Source organism: Leucoraja erinacea, chromosome 17, assembly GCF_028641065.1.
Source record: "Leucoraja erinacea ecotype New England chromosome 17, Leri_hhj_1, whole genome shotgun sequence".
In the NCBI taxonomy this organism is placed as follows: Eukaryota; Metazoa; Chordata; class Chondrichthyes; order Rajiformes; family Rajidae; genus Leucoraja; species Leucoraja erinaceus.
Window position 1 is genome coordinate 8,711,326 of NC_073393.1, and position 21,465 is coordinate 8,732,790.

General features: G+C 43.6%; 1 protein-coding gene across 1 annotated transcript in view; it reads left to right on the top strand.

Moving 5' to 3' along the window:
* Window positions 1–21,465, top strand: part of slc6a2 (solute carrier family 6 member 2) — a 112,441-nt gene that overhangs the window by 83,383 nt on the left and 7,593 nt on the right. The window contains exons 8-13 of the mRNA XM_055648448.1: window positions 4,418–4,542; window positions 7,251–7,363; window positions 9,083–9,211; window positions 10,844–10,943; window positions 17,168–17,268; window positions 20,979–21,146. Of these exons, the coding sequence (XP_055504423.1) occupies window positions 4,418–4,542; window positions 7,251–7,363; window positions 9,083–9,211; window positions 10,844–10,943; window positions 17,168–17,268; window positions 20,979–21,146 (736 nt within the window). The remainder of the gene's footprint in view (window positions 1–4,417; window positions 4,543–7,250; window positions 7,364–9,082; window positions 9,212–10,843; window positions 10,944–17,167; window positions 17,269–20,978; window positions 21,147–21,465) is intronic.

The window sequence follows — 21,465 nt, forward strand, 5'->3', positions numbered from 1 at the left end:
TCATAAGAAATCTGAAAGGCAGGTTTTTCATACAGAGGATGTTATGTTTACGGAACGAGCTGATCGAGGAAGTGGTTGAGGCAGGTACAATAACAACAATCATAGTCATAGATAGCATTTGATAAGGGATGGCATGGTACGCTGCTCTGGTAAGTTAGATTACATTGGATCTGAGGAGAACTAGCGACTGGGTAGAGAATTGGCTTTATGGAAGGCAGCAGAGGATGATGGTGGAAGGTTTTTTGGACTGGAGGCATGTGACTGGTGGTAGGCCTCAAGGATTGGTGCTGGGCCCATTGTTGTTTGTGGGTTATACCAACAATTTGAGCAAAGATGTACCAGGCATGATTAGTAAGTTTGCTGTTAATTTGGTTTGCCCAGTCTATAAACCCCCTGTGATATGTCAGAAGGAGCTAAATATATTAGTTTATACTGAAGATAGACACAAAATGCTGGAGTAACTCAGGGGGACAGGCAGCATCTCTGGAGAGAAGGAATGGGTGACATTTCATTCGAGACCCTTCTTCAGACCTGAGTCAACCTGAAACGCCACCCATTCTTTCTCTCCAGAGATGCTGCCTGTCCCGTCCCGCTGAATCGCCTATGATATTGCTTCACCGTTATTATGTGCACCTCTTGTTTGCTGATTTATATTGTGCTCTGGCAATTTATCCAGCGTCTCCATAGCATTTCAAAATGTCAGTGTACAGGTCATCAGGTCCTGGAGATTTATAGTCAGCCTGGGCCTTGAGCAGTTCGAATGAAATTATATCTGCATAGTGGTTAGAAACTACTTCGAGCAAAACTAATGGTTTATAATTTTAAACGTATGTAACCATTTCCAGGTGCGTTGAACAGGCACTATGGAAATGCTTTTCATTTTTTTTCTCCAGCATTTTCTCCAAACTATCTGCTGCTATATTCAGTGGAGTCATCGTGAAGGTAGCACATAAATTGCACAGACAACCCACATACCTTCTCCTTCACATTGTGCAACAAATTGTCCAACTCTAACTTTGGGAAGAATTTGTCTGAGAAATCAAGATGCAGTTTTAAGCTCGTCACCATTTAGACTTTACTTTACTTCACCGATACCGCGTGGAAACAAGCTCGTTGTCCCACCGAGTCCGCGCCGACCACAATCACCCGTACACGAGCACTATCCTACACACTAGCGACAATTTACAATTTACAGAAGCCAATTAACGTAAACATCTGTGTCTTTGGAGTGTGGGAGGAGGGGGTGGGGGGAAGGGGGGTGTAGGGGAGGTTTGGGGGGGGGAGTGTGAGGAAGGGTGGGTGAGGGGGAAAGGGGGGGTGGGGGGGGGGGGGGTGAGGGGGGAAAGGGGGGTGTGGGGAGGGGGGGGGGGGGGGGGGGGGTAAAGGGGTAGTGTGGGGAAAGAGGGGTGTGGGGGATGAGGGAAGTGGGGTGTGGGGAGGGGGGGGAGGTGATTACAGTAGATGCAGCTCACACTCTGCTCACCCCCGCATCTTCAGCTTTCGGCCTCACACAGCTGCTCCCGGTCCCACTCCGGCTTCACTCAGAAGCTTCCAGTTCAACTCAGCAGCTTCCGGCTGGTCCTGCTGGTCGCCGCAGAAGCAGTCCGCAGGCTGCGAGCGGTCTGCACACTCCCCCCGCGGGCTGCTCAACATACTCCGCCCCTTCAGCTTTTTATTCTCCTCGTCGCGTTATTGACAGCGGGTTCTGGGAGGGGCATTTTTTTTAACGTTTTTTAAACCTTCATAACTTTTGTACTATTTCACCAATCGGAACAAAACTTATTTGACTTGCACCAGAGGAGAATGGTGAGTAAGGTGGCGAAAAATCATAGCGCTATGGGGGAAAGTTTTTGCGCAAATTTAATTACAACGCAGACCGGACGTGGTCAAGATGAGAGTTTTAGTAATAGTATGGATGAGTTGGTCTCCTGTGATGTTGCATGAGGAGATGAATGGAAATTATTTCACAGGAGAATTATAAATCATTGAAATAATGGGAACCAATAGAGGAAGAGTGGGAAGAAACATTTACGAAGAGGGTTAATGTAGGTATGAGGAGTAATATGTGGAGTAATGAGGATTATGATGAAGGCCTAATGCTCACACCTACAGGAAGATTGCAATGGTTGTACTTTATTCAATGAAATGCCTGAAATGTTTCTAATGTGCAAGATTAGTATGGGCTATTGTATGGCCAATTATTTATCTTATTACAAGAAAGGAACGGATTTTAGACCAAATGGTTTGGCTAAATTAAATTGTTTCTATACACCATATCTTCACAAGCCCACACATGGTCAGCCTTTACCACATAGCTTTGCTTTCTCTCTCACTCTCCAGTTTTAGTTTAGTTTAGAAATACAGCATGAGCACAGGCCCTTCAGCCCACCGAGTCCGTGCCGTCCACTGATCGCCCGTTCACACTAGTTCTATGTTATCCCACTTCCGCATCCATTCCCTACCCTCTAGGCTCCATTTTACAGAAGGCCACTTAAATTACAAACAAGTCAAGTCAAGTCAAGTTTATTTGTCACATACACATACGACATGTGCAGTGAAATGAAAGTGGCAATGCTCGTGGACTTTTGTGCAAAAGACAAACAACAAAACAACCAAACAAATTATAAACACAATCACAACACACATATTCTTTTACATAATAAATAATGGAAGGAAAAACGTTCTGTATAGTTAGTCCCTGGTGAGATAGGCGTTTACAGTCCGAATTGCCTCTGGGAAGAAACTCCTTCTCAACCTCTCCGTTCTCACCGCATGGCAACGGAGGCGTTTGCCTGACCGTAGCAGCTGGAACAGTCCGTTGCAGGTCTTTGGGATGTGGGAGGAAACTGGAGCACCTGGAGGAAACTCCGCACTTGCAAACTCCACACAGACAGCTCCCGAGATTCGGGATGGAACCCGGGTCTCTGGTGACAAGACATCAGTTCTACCAGCTGAGGCACTGTGCTAACATGGTGTTATAACATCGTGTTATGTCATACTGGATCCTGGAGGTGAGGTTGGATTTGGTATTAACACTCTGGGTATGCCTCCCGCTTGAATGAATGTTGTACAGAGAAGCATAGCCAATACTCCTCTGTAGAATATATTAATGATGACATGGGCAGAGCAAACTGAGTTAATGGGCGGATTGTCCGTGTGGGAGAAGACACAAACAAGTATGGTATAGAAGGTGTGAAATGCAGATATCAATGCTTAGGATATTTCCATTGCAGACGTTCTCAAGGTGTTGAGTTTATTGTCATATGCTCAAGTGTGGCGATGTTACACGTACACTGAAAACCTTGCTTGCAACAACATTACAGACACACAGATTCAAGCAACATGCAGAAATATAATTGATACTTAAATCACACATGATTTTTAGACAGTGGAAGGAAAAAGACTGCAAGGAGGAAATTACATGAGTGCTAAAACACATAATTAATTTAAAACAATGAGCAAAACACAAAGTGCTGGAGTAACTCAGAATATGTGGAGGAAATGGAAAGGCGACGTTTCGGGTCGGGACCCATCTTCAGATCTTTCTTCAGTCCCGACCTAAGACATCGCCTATCCATTTCCTCCAGAGATGCTGCCTGACCTGCTGAGTTACTCCGGCACTTTGTGTTTTGCTCAAGATTTCGGCATCTGCAGTTTCGGCCTCTGCTGTCTCTCTCTACCTTAAAATTCGATTCTACTTAAAGCAAAAGGCAAAACAATATGTGCAATTAACATAGTGTCATTAATGCTAAATTGCACTTCATAGAGAAGAAAGGAGTCTTTCTTAATATTCATGTTTGCTTTAATCTTTTGATACATTTTCCAAGCTTCAAGCAACGCTTGGGCAGTCACTGATGTTAAAGAGTTTATACATCGCAGTGCTGCCACCCACTGGCACTGTAATGGAACTACACGTTGATTGGCAGGACTTTAACACAGAACTCGAGGAGCCTGATGCAAAGTGACAGTATTGTCATTTAACACAAAACCCAATACCAATAACATTCACAGGTGCAATCTCCTTAATCCACATTCCTAATAAAAGATATGCCCATATAAACTTGCATCTATCCATCCATTGAAGAGTTGCTGCATTACCAGAGGCAAATGACTTATGATTTTACAGGTAAATATTCTAAATGTAGAACAGAAAACACCGATAAAAGAAATCTCAGTCCTAACATTTCGTTTTTTACATCTTTTGATATGGTAGCAATTAATGTCTGCTTTCCAGTTGTGGATTATATCCTGTTAATATCAGTGTATCGAATGTTGGAACAAGGTAAGTATTTGGTCATTCAAGGTAAATAGGAGACAAACTCCTAAAATTAATGCTTAATAATTAAATATCTGAAAATTTCTTACCTCATCTCCATGTAATTTCCATCTAAATTGTGCTTTCTTTTGTGTGTCACAGAGACGCAATTTTCACCAGCTCCATCAACTGCGTGACAAGTTTCTTCTCAGGATTTGCTATCTTTTCTGTGCTGGGCTACATGGCATTCAAGCACGGGGTTGATATTTCCGAGGTAGCCACAGATGGTAAGTCAGTCGCACAGTTTTAAACGCACGGTTTCAATTGTATAGAACCATAGTAATACAGCGTGGAAACAGGTCCTTCAACTTCCATCTACACTAGTCTCACCTACCTGTGTTTGGCCCATTTCCCTGCAAATCCGTCCTATCCATGTACCTGTCTAACTATTTCTTAAATGTTGCGATGGTTCCTGCCTCAACTAACCCCTCTGGCAGCTCATTCCACACACCTTCCACCCTTTGTGTGAAAAAAGTCACCCATGGTTGTACAGGGTCTTGGTGAGACCACACCTAGAGTATTGCATACAGTTTTGGTCTCCTAATCTGAGGAAAGACATTCTTGCCATAGAGGGAATACAGAGAAGGTTCACCAGACTGATTCCTGGGATGTCAGGACTTTCATATGAAGAAAGACTGGATAGACTCGGTTTGTACTCACTAGAATTTAGAAGATTGAGGGGGGATCTTATAGAAACGTACAAAATTCTTAAGGGGTTGGACAGGCTAGATGCAGGAAGATTGTTCCCGATGTTGGGGAAGTCCAGAACAAGGGGTCACAGTTTAAGGATAAGAGGGAAGTCTTTTAGGACCGAGATGAGAAAAACATTTTTCACACAGAGAGTGGTGAATGTGGAATTCTCTGCCACAGAAGGTAGTTGAAGCCAGTTCATTGGCTATATTTAAGAGGGAGTTAGATGTGACCCTTGTGGCTAAAGGGATCAGGGGGTATGGAGAGAAGGCAGGTACAGGATACTGAGTTGGATGATCAGCCATGATCATATTGAATGGCGGTGCAGCCTCGAAGGGCCGAATGGCCTACTCCTGCACCTATTTTCTATGTTTCTATGTTTTTATGTTTCCATCTACACTAGTCCCACTTACGTGTGTTTGGCCCATTTCCCTGTAAACCTGTCCTACCCATGTACTTGTCTAACTATTTCTTAAACGTTGCGATAGTCCCTGCCTCAACTAACTCCTCTGGCAGTTCGTTCCATACACCCGCCACCCATTGTGTGAAAAAGTCGTCCATATGATTCCTATTATTTTTTTTCCCCTTCACCTTCAACCCGTGTCCTCTGGGACATCCTCTGTATGTGCGATGGTCAGAGCACAAATCAGAGGCAATGGCCCCAAGTTGCTCCCAGTGTCAGCATACGAGCTTTATCTTTAAGTGATGATGGTGTTCATAATGTATGGTCTGACCAGGGGTGCCTGTCCGTACGGAGTTTGTACGTCCTCCCCGTGGGGGTAGCTCTGGGAAGCTCCGGTTTCCTCCCACACTCCAAAGACGCACAGGTGTGTAGGTTAATTGTAAATTGTCCCTAATGTGTGGGATAGTTCTAGTGGGCGGGTTGCGTTGCTGGGCGACGCAGATTCGATGGGCAGAAGGGCCTGTTCCCCCGCTGTATCTCCTAAGTCTAACACCTCTTCTGAAGAAAAAGGGTGGTGCAGTGGTGCAGCAGGTAGATCTGTTGCCTCACAGCGGCAGAGTTCTGGGTTCCATCCTGGCCTCCGGTGCCGGTGATGTCTCCTGACCGCGTGGGTTTTTGCGAGCTCGGGATACGACCTGTGAGTCACTTGTGCTGTGGGTTTCCTTTCCAGATTCAACCCTAAAGTCTTATGCCCCTGAGCTCGGGGACCTATGGACAGTGATTGTGAGGCTTCCGTGCAGTTCCCGGAGGTTGCAGGTGGTTGCCGGCGGTTGCAGGTAGTGGAAGCAGGTAAGGAGACTGACAAAAACCTCCGGGAACCGCAAGGAAACCTTGGGTGGGGAGCAAAGTCTCCAGTGGTTTCCGTTCAGGTTTCCTAAGTGGGACAGGGGCATTAGCTCGCAAAACCACAATCAATCTTTACAGAGGAGAAAGGCCAGGTTAGAGGATTAGATTTCCTGTTATTGAAATAAAGTGTCATCTGGTATTTGATTAGAGGTTGATAACTGTAAATTGATCATCAATTCCTTGTAAAAAAAAAAAATGATTTTCCCAGTAAATGTGATTCACCAATGTCCAGATTCGACGATAAATCTTTGAGAATTAGTTTACTGAGTAAGTGAGAGCAATCAGTTAATTAAAAGTGACAGATTAGACTGTGAGGGCATTAAATGAACCACCCTCTGTTTCACATCAGATTTTAATGCTTTTTCACTGTTTAATCCTTGCATCCTGCGATCCTAAGATCAATTAGATTAGTTAGTGGTGACAGCTTACATTTTTCAGATGAAAATCCAGTGCAAATACTTGAATGAAATAAATCGCAGCTCGGCCTCCACACCTCCTGATCTTCACTCATACGCCACACCTACTATTGTTCATCCATTCTTCCGAAGAACCTTTCTCTGGATTAGGAATTGGCCAATTGTGCTTTAGGGCAGAGGTTTTCTGGATCTTGATTAGTATGGGTGTCGAGGGCTATGGGGAGACGGCAGGAGAATGGGGTTGGAGGGAAGATCACAAGATCATAAGCGATAGGAGTCGAATTAGGCCATTCGGCCCCATCAAGTCTAACCCCCTTCTCCTGCCTTCGCCCCATACCCCCCGCCACCAATCAGCCACGATTGAATGGCAGAGTGGACTCGAGGGGCCGAATGGCCTAATTCTGCTCCTATAACTTATGAGGCTATGAGTAGTAAATCATGGGCTCTTGCTACTTTAAAGTTGATTTGCGGTGGGCAATAATTCCAGCAGCAGATTCACTCTGTGCCTTTCTGTCCACAGGTCCAGGCTTGGTGTTTGTCATCTATCCCGAGGCAATCTCCACGCTCCCAGGTTCCACATTTTGGGCGATTATGTTCTTCATAATGCTGCTGACATTGGGGATAGACAGTGCAGTAAGTGACGTGTTACTTTGCCCATCGCTCACTTGAAGTTCACGGTTCAGTGAGAGGTTCATCCCACCTTCTTGGGCCGTTAGGGGTGAACATGAAGCGTTGCTCTTTCCACCAAGACTTCAATCCGCGGATGAATAAAATGGAAACCAACACGTCTGCTTTCAATTGGAAAGCCGTGTACTACGGATTGTAATTAGCAGCTTAAAGTAACGTCTTGATATAGTTGCCCTTCTTGCCGACATTCCTTGGCAATCAATTAGCAAAAGTGCCGAGTGAGAGGATCCTGTTCCACGAGTATAAATGCACAAGCTTGCAATTAGTTCGACCTTTTCAGAGAAATAGTCGTTCAGCATGGAAACAGGCCCTTCGGCCCAACTTCCCACATGACCAACATGCCCCATCTACATTAGTTGGGCCTGCGTTTGGCCCATATCCCTCCAAACAAGTTCTGTCCATGTACCTGTCTAATTGCTTCTTAAACATTGCAATAGTCGCTGCCTCAACTACCTCCTCCGGCAGCTCGTTCCACACACCCATCACCCTTTGTGTGCAAAAGTTACCCCTCAGATTCCTCTTCAATATATCCCCTCTTCACCTTAAACCTGTGGTTATCGATTCCCCTACTCTGGGCAAGAGACTTGGGTGGGAGATTGCAACCTTCACGTGGTCCGCCCTGTTTCGACGAATGCAATCAACCTGGCGTGCACAACCAAATAAGATCAAATAGAACAAGTTGTCCTGCAACTTTAGGCTGTGCACGCCATGCGCAAGAAGAAGGCGAAGGCAACAGACTCTGTGCATCTACCCATTCTATTCCTCTCCTGATTTAATACACCTCGATAAGATCACGCCTCAGCTTTTCTAGCAGCTGCTTATGGTTCCCTGCCAAAGGTTCAATGCAAGACAAGGCTCATTGTAGTTGAGAACCCAAATGCATCCTAGTATTAGTCATCTGAACATTGAACTCTCCAATATTTGGTAACCTCCTTCTATACCCCCCAACAACTCCCCCGTTCCCCTCCACATTCCCCTTTGTCAGACAGCATCGCTGGAGAACAGGAAGGTGACGTTTCGCTTCGAGACCCTAAAGAAGTTCTCCAGAGATGTTGTCTGACCCGCTGAGTTACTCTGGTGTCAATCTTCGATTTAAACCAACATCTGCAGTCCCTTCTTACACAAACCTAATGCCAATGCCTCATAATAATCTAAAATGCCTTCACATTGCTAAACTATGGGACAACAAAAACGTTTATATATTTTCCCATTCAGTCGTTTTTAAATGTACGTTAGATATCCAGAGCATCCTGTATTTAATATAAAGCTTTGTCATCGGTGAAAGAAACGCTAATGGGCCTGTCCCACTTACGCAACTTTTTCCGTGACTTGCCGGCACCCGTCATAGGTCGCTGCAGGTCGCCGAAAATTTTCAACGGGTTTGTTAAAAATCCAGCGGCGACCGGAACAAGGCACGACTCTTTGGGCGACCACTCACGACCATACAGGCTTCACCCCACGACATGTTGCCAGGGTGTGTAGCCTGTATGGTCGTGAGTCGTCTCCTCAGTCGCCCAAAGAGTCGTAGCATGTTGAAAATGTTCGGCCACCTGCAATGACCGGCAGTCTGGTGTCGGCAGTCGCTGGAAAAGTCACGTAAGTGGGACAGGCCCGTAAGTCATTGTGGGTTTGATGTAATCCTTTGTGGTCTCGTTGTCTCTACAGATGGGTGGCATGGAGGCGGTGGTCACTGGAATCACAGATGACTTCAAGATTTTGAAGAAGCATCGGAAGCTTTTCACGCTGGTCACTGCAGGCGGAACCTTCCTGGTCGCGCTGCTTTGCATCACCAACGTAAGTGTGAAGCGGCCGGGCGCGATTAAACATGGACTGACATTAAACATGCAGGTAAAAATGTGCGCGAAGGAACTGCGGATGCTGGTTTATACCGAAGATAGGCACAAAGTGCTGGAGTAGCTCAGTGGGTCGGGCTGCTTTTCTGAGGCAGCGTGAAGTGTAGATTAAGTAAATGGTGGAAAGTCTGGTCTGCGCGGTGCATAGGGTCAACTCTTCAACACACGACAATTTCTCTCGGACTTGAGCAAACCTGTTGCCAAACCAAGGGGGGTTAAAGTAGAAAGATAGAACTGCAGATGGAGGTTTAAAGCGAAGATAGACACAAAATGCTGGAGAAACTCAGCGGGACAGGCAGCATCTCTGGAGAGAATGAATCGGTGACATTTCGGGTCGAGACCCTTCTTCAGGGATTAGTGTCAATGGGTGAACAATGGGTGGCATGAACCTGGCGCAGTGAGGCACCAGCTCTGCCAGCTGTGTCACTGCCGAGCCCTTCTGCTCTCATTCATTCTGGATTGATGGACTGTCAGTTCTGTAATTCTGACTGTAAGAAGATCTGACTAATATTATTTTAGCTCATTTGTACATAATACATTTAAAGTGAAATGACAAAGATATTAGACCAGGTAGTGCAATGTTCCACGCATATACTGTACATGCATGAACTAAAATAATTAGATACAATGATAATATATTAGAAACTAAAATATAAACATTTTCAGTTCAAAATATGAATGTCACTTAAGCCCCATTACCTGCCCCTTTAGTACGATACTAATGGCAGAAGGAGAAACAAAGAACTCCAGATGCTGGTTTATACCAATGATAGACGCAAAGTGCTGGAGTAACTCAGTGGGTCAGGTGGCACACTGGAGAATGTGGATAGGCTGAGGAAAGACACAAAGTGTTGGAGTAACTCAGCAGGTCAGATAGCTTCTCTGTACAAAAACGGACAGGTGATGTTTCGGGCCAGGATCCATCTTTAAATTTAGATTTAGCTCTTAGGATTAACAGAATTAAGGGATATGGGGAGAAAGCGGGAACGGCCTACTGATTTTGGATGATCAGCCACGATCATATTGGTGGGTGGGCCAAATGGCCTACTCCCGTACCTATTTTCTATGTTTCTATGTTTCAAACTGATTTTGAGGGACCCCGTACTTTCAAAAATAAACACAAATTGCTGGAGTAACTCAACGGGACAGGCAGAATCTCTGGAGAGAAGGAATGGGTGACGTTTCGGGTCGAGGTCTCAACCAGAGATACTGCCTGTGACGCTAAGTTACTCCAACATTTTGTGTCTATCTTCGGTGTAAAACCAGCATCTGCAGTTCCCCCTCTACCCCCATACTTTCTGTCTGAAGAAGGGTCCCAACCTGAAACGTCACCCATCCTTTTCCTCCATAGATGCTGCTTGACCTGCTGAGTTACTCCAGCGCTTTGTGTCTGTCTCTCAATGGGGGAAGGATGTTGGCTTATTAATGACTTGAGACGTTTCCAGTCCAAAAATATTTTTTGACATAATGCTGGATATTGTCAAATCTTGCAAATTTATGATGTTTTTGGGAAACAGTTAAGGCCAATTAAACTAATAGGAAAATATTAATGACCTGTTTCTGCCTTCTGTAGGGGGGGATTTACGTGTTCACGTTACTCGATCAATTTGCAGCAGGAACAGCTATCCTTTTTGGGGTATTAATAGAAGCTATTGGTGTGTCGTGGTTTTATGGTAAGGTCCTCTTGTCCATTTTAAATTATTTGAATACAATGTTTAAAGGACTATGGTAAATTGTTATGTAATAAATCAATTAATTAATCATTCGTCCCGCTGAGTCCGCGCCGACCAACGACTCCCGCGCACTAACGCTATCCTACACACTAGGGACAATTTACAGAAGCCAACTAACCTACCTAGCACGTTGTTGGAGTGTGGGAGGAAACTGGAGCACCCGGAGAAAACCCACGCGGGTCACAAGTAGAACGTACAAACTCCGCAAAGACAGCACTGGTAGTCATGATTGAACCCGGGCCTCTGGCGCTGTAAGGCAGCAACTCTGCCACTGCACCACGGTGCCGCCCACATTTATTACATTAATTAAAAATTTAATTAATTTATTATTACAATAACAGTTTAACTTTGATAAGATATTGAGGTGTATACAGCACTGATTTAACAGGGAGAATATGAACAATTTTCTTTCCTTTGTATTGTACTGTACTTTTGGTGCTGATAGGGTTTAGACCAAATTGAATTAAATATAATTTTTACTCATCTGACCCGGGTTCGATCCTGACTACGGGTGCTGTCTATGTGGAGTTTGTACGATCTCCCTATGATCTGCATGGGCTTTCTCCTGGAACTCCAGTTTCCTCCCACACTCCAAAGTCGTACAGGTTTATCGGTTAATTGGCTTGGTATATATGTATAATTGTTCCAGGTGTGTGTAGGATAGTGTTAGTGTGCGGGGATCACTGGCTGGCGTGGACTCAGTGGGCCTATGTCCATGCTGTATCTAAACTAAACTACACTAAACTAAACTAAACTAATCTAAACTGAGCTATGTACTCTAGGGCATGACATTTGCACCACAGAGAAAAGACTCTGACTATCTACCCTATCTATGCCTCTCATCATCTTAATTACTTCGATTAGGTCACCCCAGTCTCCAATGTCCCTGAGAATACAACCCAAGTTTGTCCAACCTCCCTTATACTGTAGCTAATACTCTCTACTCAATGTCCTGGTGTCCTGGTGAGCACCCTCTCCAGTCTAAACCAGAGTCTAGATGTGCCTGTGTGACCCTTACTATCATAGCGTGTAGACATCTCCAATTGTAAGCCTCAGAAGGGGATCAGGGTCATTTGAGGCCGTGGGTCAATGATGGGTGAACTCTTTCATGAAAGATGATACTCTATTAAACCTCTTTGCTTTAATTAATCGCTGCTGATAATGTGATCTGGCAATTTGTCCTCCATTCCATGACTAACAAAAAAAGACTGGGTATTTTGGCTAACATAATGGGATCATTGTTAAGGCACTCAAGGACTGTGCGACATTTAAGGAAATTGAAATATTTGGTCTTCAGCCTCTTCGAGAAAGTCATGCAACTAAACTGCGGTGGCCTTTCATGCCCCTACAATGCAATTACGTGCAACTATTACCTTTGAAGATCTGAACAACTGTCTGGAGAATAATCTTTGTGACTTAATCAAGGACTCGACCAGAAATTTCAACTTCCCAGTTATTTCTGCAATATTCCAAGCAAAGATAATATTTTTTGTGGAAATTAATACATTTTATACCAGTAAATAACCGATCATTCATTCATTCATTCATTCATTTTGTTTTTCCATTGCCGAAGAAATGACACTTTATTTGGCACAGCGGTAGAGTTGCTGCCTTATGGCGCCAGAGACCCGGGGTTCAATCCTGACTACAGGTGCTGTCTGTACGGAGTTTGGGCGTTCTCCCTGTGATTGTGTGAGTTTTCTTCCGGGAGCTCCGCTTTCCTCCCACATTCCAAAGACGTGCAAGTTATTGTAGGTTAATTGGATTCTGTAAATTGTCCCTCGTGGAGAGGATAGAACCGGTGTGCGGGTGATTGCTGGCTGGAGCGCATTCATCCTGTTTCCTCGCTCGCTGTATCTCTAAACTAAGTTAAACTAAACGTCATGCTCCATCAAGATTAAATATATTTTTGCATTCATCAAGCTATTCATAATGCTTCTATAAATTGTTTTAGAGTGTAATTTTATTCGTAATAATTTTAAAACAACTTGCTGGAAGAATATAAAGTATTCCCTTTCACCATTGTGTGCTACAGAGAGATGGCAGAGAGCTGCTGCCAGAGACCCAGGTGCGATCCTGAGCTCGGCTGGTGTATGTGTGGCATTTATACATTCTCCCTGTGGACGGATGGGCCTCCTCTGGGTTTTCCAGTTTCCTCCCACATCACAAAGATGTGTGGGTTTGTACTTTGATTGGCCTCTGTAAAATGGTCGGAGTGGTCTCCGTGGGCTGAAGGGCCTGTTTCCATGCTGTATCTCTAAACTTTCTCAAGAAAAAAACCACAAACAAACACAACTTATTAGGTCATTTTTCAACTCATTGGCATCTTAGTGGCTCAAAGAATATTTGGCCAACACACAAGAAAGGGCAGCACAGTGGTGTGCATCTAGTGCATCTAGTTCCCAACCTTTTTTGTCCCGTTTACCATTGGCAACTTTAATGGCACATAACAATGTTATTCACTTATTTATGAACAACTAATGATGAACAGATGCAAGAACCAAACACAGTCGGTCAAACATGTACAAATCCTGAATCAACAAATTTACCCCCTGGGTGGACGAAATTAACCCCCTTTGGGTAAATTTACCTCAGGTTGGGAACCCTTGATCTAGTAGAGCCATTGCCTGAGTGCACCAGGGACCTGGGTTCAACCCTGACCTCGGTTGCTGTCTGTGTGGAGTTCGCACATGGGGCGCACCGACAAGCGATCCCCGCACATTAACATTATCCTACCCACACCAGAGACAATTTAGACTTACACCAAGCCAATTAACCTACGAACCTGTACGCCTTTGGAGTGTGGGAGGAAACCGAAGGTCTCGGAGAAAACCCGCAGGTTTTCGGACAATACTCTCGGTGAATACTCACAGAACAAGCTAAAGAATCAGATTAAGTTTTATATTCTCAGTCTGATAAAGGATGATCTAGTCCCTGGCCCTATAAATACCAATTTATCATTCTGGATCCATTATCACCCCAGCCAATACAAATAGCATAAATGTTCATCTTTCATTAAGTATTACCATTCCCAGTGTAAATAACATTCCTTTCAAAATGCTCTTAATTTGAGTCAATATATTATGGTAACTTGAGACTTTTGAGTTAAACCATTAGTAATTTATTTTTAAATTGTAATTTAAATTTAAAACTGCATGGAAAAATAACAGATGTCTGACATTCATGAGATAAAGGATTTATAATTTGGCTTCTCATCAACCACTATAGTGCATTGTGAAGTTCACAAAGTTTCTAGTGCACTTGTTAAAACGTTTGTTTCAACCAGAAATACAGCATATGTTGTTTAGTTTAGAGACACAGCCCTTTGGCCCACCACGTCCACACCGACCAGCGATCCCCGCACAGCAATACGACACTAGGGATGGTTTTTACATTTAAAGCAAGCCAATTAAACTACAAACCTATACGTCTTTGGAGCGTGGGAGGAAACCAAAGTTCTCTGAGGAAATCCACGCAGTCACGGGGAGAACGTGCAAACTCTATAGAGACAGCACCTGTAGCCAGGGTCATAGAAACATAGAAACAGAAAATAGGTGCAGGAGTAGGCCATTCGGCCCTTCGAGCCAGCGCCGCATTCAATGTGATCATGGCTGATCATCCAACTCAGTATCCCGTACCTGCCTTCTCTCCATAAATGATCCCTTTAGCCACAAGGGCCACATCAAACTCCCTCTTAAATATAGCCAATGAACTGGCCTCAGCTACCTTCTGTGGCAGAGAGTTCCACAGATTCACCACTCTCTGTGTGAAAAAAGTTTTTCTCATCTCGGTCCTAAAGGATTTCCCCCTTATCCTTAAGCTGTGACCCCTTGTCCTGGACTTCCCCAACATCGGGAACAATCTTCCTGCATCTAGCCTGTCCAACCCCTGGGGTCGAACCCGGGTTTGTGGCGCTGTAAGGCAGCAACTCTACCGCTGCGCCACCGTGCCGCCAAATGGTCTTGTGTATCAAAAAATAAAAGTGTGCCTGACCCATGCTTGAAACAGTTATTAGGTACTTTGCTTTGCAAGTAACAACCTAAGTGCTTGCTTCACAACCCCAGTTCTGGACTGGTTTGCTGAAGGGAGTTAGTACCAATGATCCCGTATATCGGGTACAGTTAGACCTGCAACCTGCTAGTGCTTACCTGAATAGAACATAGAGCAGTGAGGCACAGGAACAGGCCCTTCGGCCCACAAAGTCTGTACCGAACATTCTGCCAAGATAAAATACTCAATAGGCTCAAATGACACGGATCATAAAGGAAGTGTATTTGACTAAGCAGATTCAAGAAACTGCAGACACTGGTTCACACAAAAGAACACAAAGTGCTGGAGTAACTCGAAGGGTCAGGCAGCACTTCTGGAAGACATGGATAGGTGACGTTTCGGATCAGGACCCATCTTCGGACTGAAACATCACCTATCCATGTTCTCCAGAGTTGCTGCCTGACTCTCTGTGTTACTCCAGCACTGTGTTCCATTTCAACAGGACCTTGGATGTGCGTCAACTATATTAAATGTTAAATAGATTTGACACAAAGCGACTGTTTTATAGGCCGTGTCCTGACCGCAATCAACTAATATTCCTCTTAATTCTTGCAGAAATTAAATGCTTGACTCCAATGGCAAGACATGAACATAATTCAAATTAATAGGACAGAATGTTTTGTAGTCGTCATTGCCTCTATCATCATATTCTGCCATCTGGAATATTAACTCCTGCAGTTGTATTTTTTCCAAGTCTTTATATCTGAGTTATCCTTCTTCACTTCTCTGTCTATTTGGAAAAATAACATTTTAGCCTTGGATTTGGAATGTAGAGGTTATTTAAAATCTTCTAATCATCTCGTTTTTTTAAGTATTTGTTTTAAGTAGTTGCAGAGAACATTTCCAAAAGACTGCTATCAAGTTCCTTGTAACTCTGATACATTTGGTTAAAATGATAAAGAATTTTCTTTTATTGCAGTTCTATAACATAGAAACATAGAAACATGGAAAATAGGTGCAGGAGTAGGCCATTCGGCCCTTCGAGCCTGCACCGCCATTCAATATGATCATGGCTGATCATCCAACTCAGTATACTGTACCTGCCTTCTCTCCATAACCCCTGATCCCTTTAGCCACAAGGGCCACATCTAACTCCCTCTTAAATATAGCCAATGAACTGGCCTCAACTACCTTCTGTGGCAGAGAATTCCATAGATTCACCACTCTCTGTGTGAAAAATGTTTTTCTCATCTCAGTCCTAAAAGATTTCCTCCTTACCCTTAAACTGTGACCTCTTGTCCTGGACTTCCCCAACATCGGGAACAATCTTCCTGCATCTAGCCTGTCCAACCCCTTAAGAATTTTATAAGTTTCTATAAGATTTGTTTTGTTTTTTTTTAATTCTATTTTATTTTTTTAATATGTTTTAATATTTATTATTTATTTATTTTTATAATACTGACTGTAAAGGGAAATTCATTTTGTTGTCTCTAATTGAGACAATGACAATACATTTAAATTTGAATACAATACAAGATCCCCCCTCAATCCTCTAAATAACCTGTCTTCTTTTTAATTGGCCTCTGTAAATTGCCCCTAGTGTGTAGGGAGTGGATGAGGAATGGATAACACAAGCATGATTGGGTGAATGATGGGCCTGTGGACTGTTTCCACACTGTATCTCCAATATGTCATCTCAAATCTCTCTTTTTTTTTTCAAATACTTATTTTATTAGAAGCAATTGTACAAGGAGAAAGTAATCGACATAACAATTATACAATTTTCGTTCAGCTTCAATTTTAACATTTTATAAACTAATAACTAAATCCAATCTCTAAACAAAAATATCCGTTAGTTTATTTAATTCAGATCATTAACCTGAGAGGGGACTTTGATGAGAATTTTAGACTGATTTTTTTTTTTAATGGACAATCTTGCATTTAAGAAAACTTAGCTTTCTGCTTAGACTGTGTATCCTTTATAAAGCCGGTGCAGAGAATTCTGTTCAGAAATTACAATGTTTGTCTGCTGGTGGGCAATTAGATTGCTGTTTCTTTTGTGAGGGTATAAAATTGCATTGTTTCACCGCCAATTACTTTGGACAGGGTGTTGAAATGTCCCGCCCACGATACTGTAGATGCTCTAATGTGTTCTGGAATTGCTTCTGCTTCAGGAGTTGACAGATTCAGCGAAGACATCAAACAAATGACAGGCTTCAAGCCAGGACTCTACTGGAGGCTCTGCTGGAAGTTTGTTAGTCCAGCCTTTTTATTGGTAAGCAAATAATAGCAACATGACTCCTGTGTGTTAAAATAATGTGAGCCATCTTTAAAAGAGTCCCAGCACAAGTTGGTTGAGGAGTCATTGAGTCTTACAGCACGGAGACAGGCACTTTGATCCAGCCAACCTAGATGCCCCATCTACATTAAAGACACAATGCGCTGGAATAACTCAGTGGGCCAGTCAGCATCTCTGGAGATAAAGGATGGATGACGTTCTGGGTCATGACCCTTTTTCAGTCTGAAGAGGGATCGTGAACCGAAACATCATCCATCCTTTTTGTCCAGAGATGCTGCCTGGCCCGTTAAATTACTCCAGCACTTTGTGTCTACCTCTGGTAAGTAAACCAATACTTGTAGCTCCTTGTTTCTACACATCTCCCCTTCTGAACTAGTCCCACCTGCCCGTGTTTGACCTTTCCTACCCATGTACCTGTCCTAATGTCTTTTAAATGGTGTTATAGTTTCTGCCTCAACCACCTCCCCTGGCAGCTCATTCTTATACCCACCACTCTCCGTGTGAAAAAGATGCCCCTTGGTTATGGGAAAAATAAGTCTTCAGATAATGTGGCCTGATAGCCAGCCAAGCAGGTTGTGATAATCCAGATGTCCACCTGAAGTGGATAAAATAACTTGGGACATTATCTAAAGATGTAATTCTAAGTGTTGGTACAGCTTCTTCCATGCGGCGTGCCAGCCTAAAGTTGTAGGACAACTTGTTCTATTTGATCTTCTGTTTGTGCATGTCGAGTTGATTGCATTAGTCGAAACAGGGCGGACCATGTGAAGGTTGCAATCTTCCACCCCAGTGTTGGTACATGTCAAAAACCTTATTTTTCAAATATATCCCTGAATGTTCAATATTTTTTTTAATATTTTTTAAAATTATACCCCTAAATGTTCAATAAACATAATGAATAATGTACAAATTAGCAGAGAATGAACAGGGGAGTGCTATCCTAATGGTTTCTTGGAAGGAGTGTAGTAAATCATTAAAATATATTGAACCATAAATTGCTGTATAAAGTAGTTTGGGCAAAAATGTCTATATAGAGTCAAGAGCTCATGGATTCATCCAGTCCTTCAGCTGATCATGTTCATGCTGACCAGAAAGTCCATTTGTGTTTTACTAATTAAAAGAAGTTTATTTATTTTGCATCCAGATTCAGTCAATTAATTATCTTGTCGATTTATTATCAGGGGAAAGCTACAGATATCTTCAGATTAGACCTTCATTAAAAATCATGTAATATAATCTCTAAATTGATGAACAGTTACTCATGTGTCATGGCATAGCGGTAGAGTTGCTGCCTTACCGCAACAGAGAGCTGAGATTGATCCTGACCACGGGCGATGTCTGTACGAAATTTGAACATTCTCACTGTGACCCACGTGGGTTTTCTCCGGGTGATCCGGTTTCCTCCCACACCCCCAAAGACGTACAGGTTTGTAGGTTAATTGGCTTCAGTAAAAGTGTAAATTGTCACCGGCGTGTAGGATAGTGCTTGCGTACGGGATGATCGCTGGTCGGCGCAGACTCGATGGGCCGAAGGGCCTGTTTCCGCGCAGTCTCTCTAAAGTCTAAGGTCTAAAGCGCAGAATAAAGTGAATATTTAATATGATATTTGAAACAGCTTTAGTTTATCAGAAAGTAGGAGTATTCGTATGAGTGAATGTATAAAGAGCGAGATATCCAATTTCTTCTAATTAAATCAGTGAAACACTTTTGGGCAAATATTTACACTGTACAAGATAAGGGAAGTGTGTGCTATGTTCTTGGTTCTCTAAAGGGCTTACAGCGGGGTTATACAATCAGTGGCGTTTATGTTCAGAGCAGAACTTTGCTTTTGGCAGTTCTCGGGGCATGCAGCTGGTGGTTGTCAGAAGCAAACTGTAAAGCTAGCTAACATGTGTCTTATTGCATTTAACTGCATTGCCATTTCTCTGGCTACGCCTTACCTTCTTGCAAGGGAATATGTGCAGCCTTTGACATTCAGTTCTGTAACTCTTCTACTAAGTAACAGATTTTATTTGACAGGACCCAGAAATAATATCGTGGTCACGGTGGAAAATTAGCAAACAATATGAGCTGCAAAAACAGATGTTGAGAATCTGGTCGGGACAATGAACTGCAGATGCTGGTTTATACCAAAGCTAGGGACAGAGTGCTGGAGTAACTCAACGGGTCAGGCAGCAGCTCTGGAGAAAATGGATAGGTGACGTTTCAGGTCGGGACCCTTATACAGAGTAGACAGCAGGGAAATGGAGTGGGGGGGGGGGGGGGGGGGGGGGGGGGGGGACTTGAGATCCTAATTTATCCTGGTCTTTTCACACCATCAGATCTTTCACCCCACCCCTCCCCCCCCAAAAAAACTTTCAGTCTGAAGACGGGTCCCCATCTTTTTTAGTTTTTAGTTTTCAGGTTTTAGTGGAGTTTAGAGATACAGCATGGAAACAGCCCCTTCAGCCCAGCAATCAGCCGTGAACGTCTCGATGAGGTAGAGATCACCCAGCCTAGGCGCCACTTTTCCAGGCGGACTTCCAGCGGGGATTTCAAGTGCTCTTGTTGCCCAGATTAAAGGAGATGCTGGACCACCGATTGGCTGGAGAATCGGTGGTGGAACTGGATCAGCCTTCACCGCTGCCTCTGTTCACCTGCTGCTCTGGCCACCATTTGTATCTTTGTTACGCCCATTACTTGATTATTTATCAGCATGTCCGGTCATCTTCCCTCCTTCAGCACATTAGCATCAGCAAAAAGCCTGCCCCCGACTCAATAGTCGCAATAGATCCCATTCACATATTGTATCAATCTGGTGCAGCAGCATCTATGGAGTGAAGGAAATAGGCAACGTTTCGGGACGAAACGTTGCCTATTTCCTTCGCTCCATAGATGCTGCTGCACCCGCTGAGTTTCTCCAGCATTTTTGTGTACCCACGATTTTCCAGCATCTGCAGTTCCTTCTTAAACACATGCTGTATCAACCTGGTGCCTTCTTAATTTTCACCTTTGTTTTGCCAACATCAGAAAATCCTTCATCAGGGTGAATCCTCAGGGAACTTCCAGCCCAGACGATATTTCTCTTAACACTTGCACAGTCCAGTTGCTGGAGTTCAGGTGCACACCTTCGACCTCTCACCACAATGGCTTTGTTAAAAGGACATCCATAATACCAGCGTTATATGAAGGTGTATAAGATCATGGGCAGATTAAATAGGGTGAATGCACAGCATCTTTTATCCAGAGTAGGGGAATCAAGAACCGGAGGACATAGGTTTAAGGTGAGAGGTGGGGGGGGGGGAGATCTAATAGGAACCTGAGGGGCAACTTCTTTGAACAAAAGGTGGTGGGCATACAGAACGAGCTGCCGGAGGAGGGAGTTGAGGCAGGTACTATCACAATGTTTGAAAGACATTTGAACAGGTTCATGGATGGGATAGTTTTATGATTTGGACCAAACACAACCAGGTTATACTAGTGTAGATGGGGCATGTTCGGTGGGCCGGTGGGCCTGTTTCCACGACGTATAGAAAGATAGAAAATAGGTGCAGGAGGAGGCCATTCGGCCCTTCGGGCCAGCACCGAAGTATCTTTAAAATTAAAAACTAAAATCACTCCAAAGCTGTTTTTTTTGCTCTTTTGTTCTCTTCCTTCAGTGGACCATTTAACGTTGTGAATAATACCATGCCGTTTCTCTCTTCCAGTTTGTAATAATCGTCAGTATTGTGAAGTTCAAACCTCTAACCTATGATGAATATGTATTCCCAAATTGGGCAAACCTCGTTGGCTGGGGAATCGCAGTGTCTTCTATGTCCCTGGTGCCAATCTATGCCATCTACAAACTCCTCACCGTACGTGGGACTTTAAAAGAGGTCAGTAGCCAAATATTTTCATCGTTCTAACAAAGTCACAGAGATGAAAAACATTTTTTTAAAAGAAGGGTGCATTTCATAAGAAAACCATAGACTGAATTATGTGACCTGGGTGCAAAAGTATCTAGTCGTTCAGAATCTAAATCAGACGAACTCAAGTTCAAAAGAAGACACAAGGAACTGCAGATGCTGCAATCTTGAGCAAAAGAACCAAGTGCTGGAGGAACCCAGCGGGTCAGACAACATCTGTGAGTGGAAATGCCTTCCCTCACAGTGGGCACCATTGTGGGGGGATGTTTTTATGTTTTATGTTAAATTC